This window comes from Papaver somniferum, chromosome 7, assembly GCF_003573695.1.
Source record: "Papaver somniferum cultivar HN1 chromosome 7, ASM357369v1, whole genome shotgun sequence".
NCBI classification, from domain to species: domain Eukaryota; kingdom Viridiplantae; phylum Streptophyta; class Magnoliopsida; order Ranunculales; family Papaveraceae; genus Papaver; species Papaver somniferum.
The window spans coordinates 149,253,477-149,255,294 of NC_039364.1; the positions used below are offsets into that span (position 1 = coordinate 149,253,477).

Consider the following 1,818-nt stretch of genomic DNA (forward strand, 5'->3'; position numbering starts at 1 on the left):
AATCTTTCTCTTGTTGTTTAAGATGAAAATCTTAAGAATATATTAATTTTTTTTCTAGGTTTTCTTAGTGGAAATTTATCGATCTTCTTAAATCTCAATTGAAAATCGGTTTTCAGATTCGAAATCAACGAATTGTTATCTCTGTTACCCATCTATTTGTTACGAGTTTCATATACTTTGACTGAATTGCTCAATTTTGTGTAGTTTACTTCTGATTCTATGTAGTTTGTTGTATCTCTTGAACGAAATTGAATTTGTTACACATGTCTATTTATTGGAAATTACTGGTGGTGATATGGTTAGTTGTGAAACTGAAATTGCAGATTAAATTTTGAACTAAATTATTGGAGCTTATTGATGGAATTTGCAGAAGAAAGGATTGGAGATGTGGTGGTGACTGAGATGTAAATGCAGGATAGAAGTGGATGTGAACGACTATAATTTGGTTTTAGGTAATATCTTTTTCTATCATGAAGAGATCTGATACAAATTTTTTAGGTTTTTTTTTTTTGAATTCCGTGATTGAAATTTGATCGATATGTTAATGACCTATCCTGATTGATCAAATTCAACTTAATCTCTATTGTATATCTAATTCTTCCGAGCTAGAGTTTCTTTTAATTTTTGACCTAACCTGAATTAAATCATTGTTACTATTGGTACTGTTTTGTTCATTTGTATGAGAAATGTTTTGGCTGCTATAGTAATGATATCATTTGCTTATCATGTAGTCACTAAGAAGGTTGACCCCAAGGTGCAGGATAACAAAGCTGACAAGGCTGTCAAAGTTGGAGCATCAACCATTAAGAAGAAGGCTAAGAAGATCCGCACATCAGTCACATTTCACAGGCCAAAGACATTGCAGAAGGCAAGGAACCCCAAGTACCCACGTATTAGTGCACCACCAAGGAACAAGCTTGACCATTACCAGATCCTGAAATACATACTCACCACAGAGTCCGCGATGAAGAAGATTGAAGACAACAACACCCTGATATTCATTATTGATATCCAGGCTGACAAGAAGAAAATCAAGGATGCTGTCAAGAAGATGTACAACATCCAGACATAGAAAGTGAAAACCCTTATCAGGTAAGCTTCTTGATTACTTACGACTAGCTACTTCTTTTCTTGAAAGGTAGTATATGGATATATAGGTGAGGATATAGGTCTGGAATGGTTTCACTTAACTCATTTTCCATTTTACATCTGTTTAACTGCACATTACACAAGCCATATGGATGTGTAACTGCACATTACACAAGCCATATGCATGACAGTTTGTACGTTTAACTAGCATTGGCAGACTATGGATGTGTAACTAGTAGTTACACATGCTAGTTAAATGTGTAACTTCTAGGTACACAAGCTAAATGGATGTGTATCTACTAGTTACACATGAAAATTAGATGAGTAACTTATAGTTACACATGATAATTTGATGGGATATGTATATGTAACTGTTGATGGTGGTTTTTATCTTAGGGTCAAAATCGTAAAACCTTGCATCTGACATGATGTCACTACCGCCACTAGCACAAACAATGAACCATTCAACATGTCTGCGTAAAATTACCGGGGTACCTTTTTTTTTATATATATCCTCACGCCGTGTTCCACGATAGAACCCTCAAGTACCGACTGACATTGTCTTCGCACATGCCAGCCACGCACGCTAGCCAAGTGTGCCGACGGCATGCCAACCATGCCATCCACACCTCCGCGCCAAAGGCATGGCGACCATGCCAGCCGCACCACCGTGCCAGCCACGTCTCCGCGCCAAAGGCATGCCAACCATGCCAGCCGCACCACCATGCC

The 1,818-nt window shown here is 37.7% G+C and overlaps 1 protein-coding gene across 1 annotated transcript; it reads left to right on the forward strand.

The window, feature by feature from the left end:
* The first annotated feature begins 263 nt into the window (after positions 1–263).
* On the forward strand, positions 264–1,072 carry LOC113295364 (60S ribosomal protein L23A-like). Its single transcript, XM_026543703.1, has 3 exons — positions 264–298; positions 415–452; positions 732–1,072. Exons 1-3 carry the CDS (start codon positions 264–266, stop codon positions 1,070–1,072), a joined length of 414 nt encoding a protein of 137 aa, XP_026399488.1.
* Positions 1,073–1,818: the final 746 nt, after the last annotated feature.

Coding starts and splice junctions, on each gene's coding strand:
- LOC113295364 (XM_026543703.1), top strand. CDS start 264: ATGTCTATTTATTGGAAATTACTGGTGGTGATATG. Junction 299..414: donor AAATTACTGGTGGTGATATG/GTTAGTTGTGAA, acceptor ATGTAAATGCAG/GATAGAAGTGGATGTGAACG. Junction 453..731: donor CGACTATAATTTGGTTTTAG/GTAATATCTTTT, acceptor CTTATCATGTAG/TCACTAAGAAGGTTGACCCC.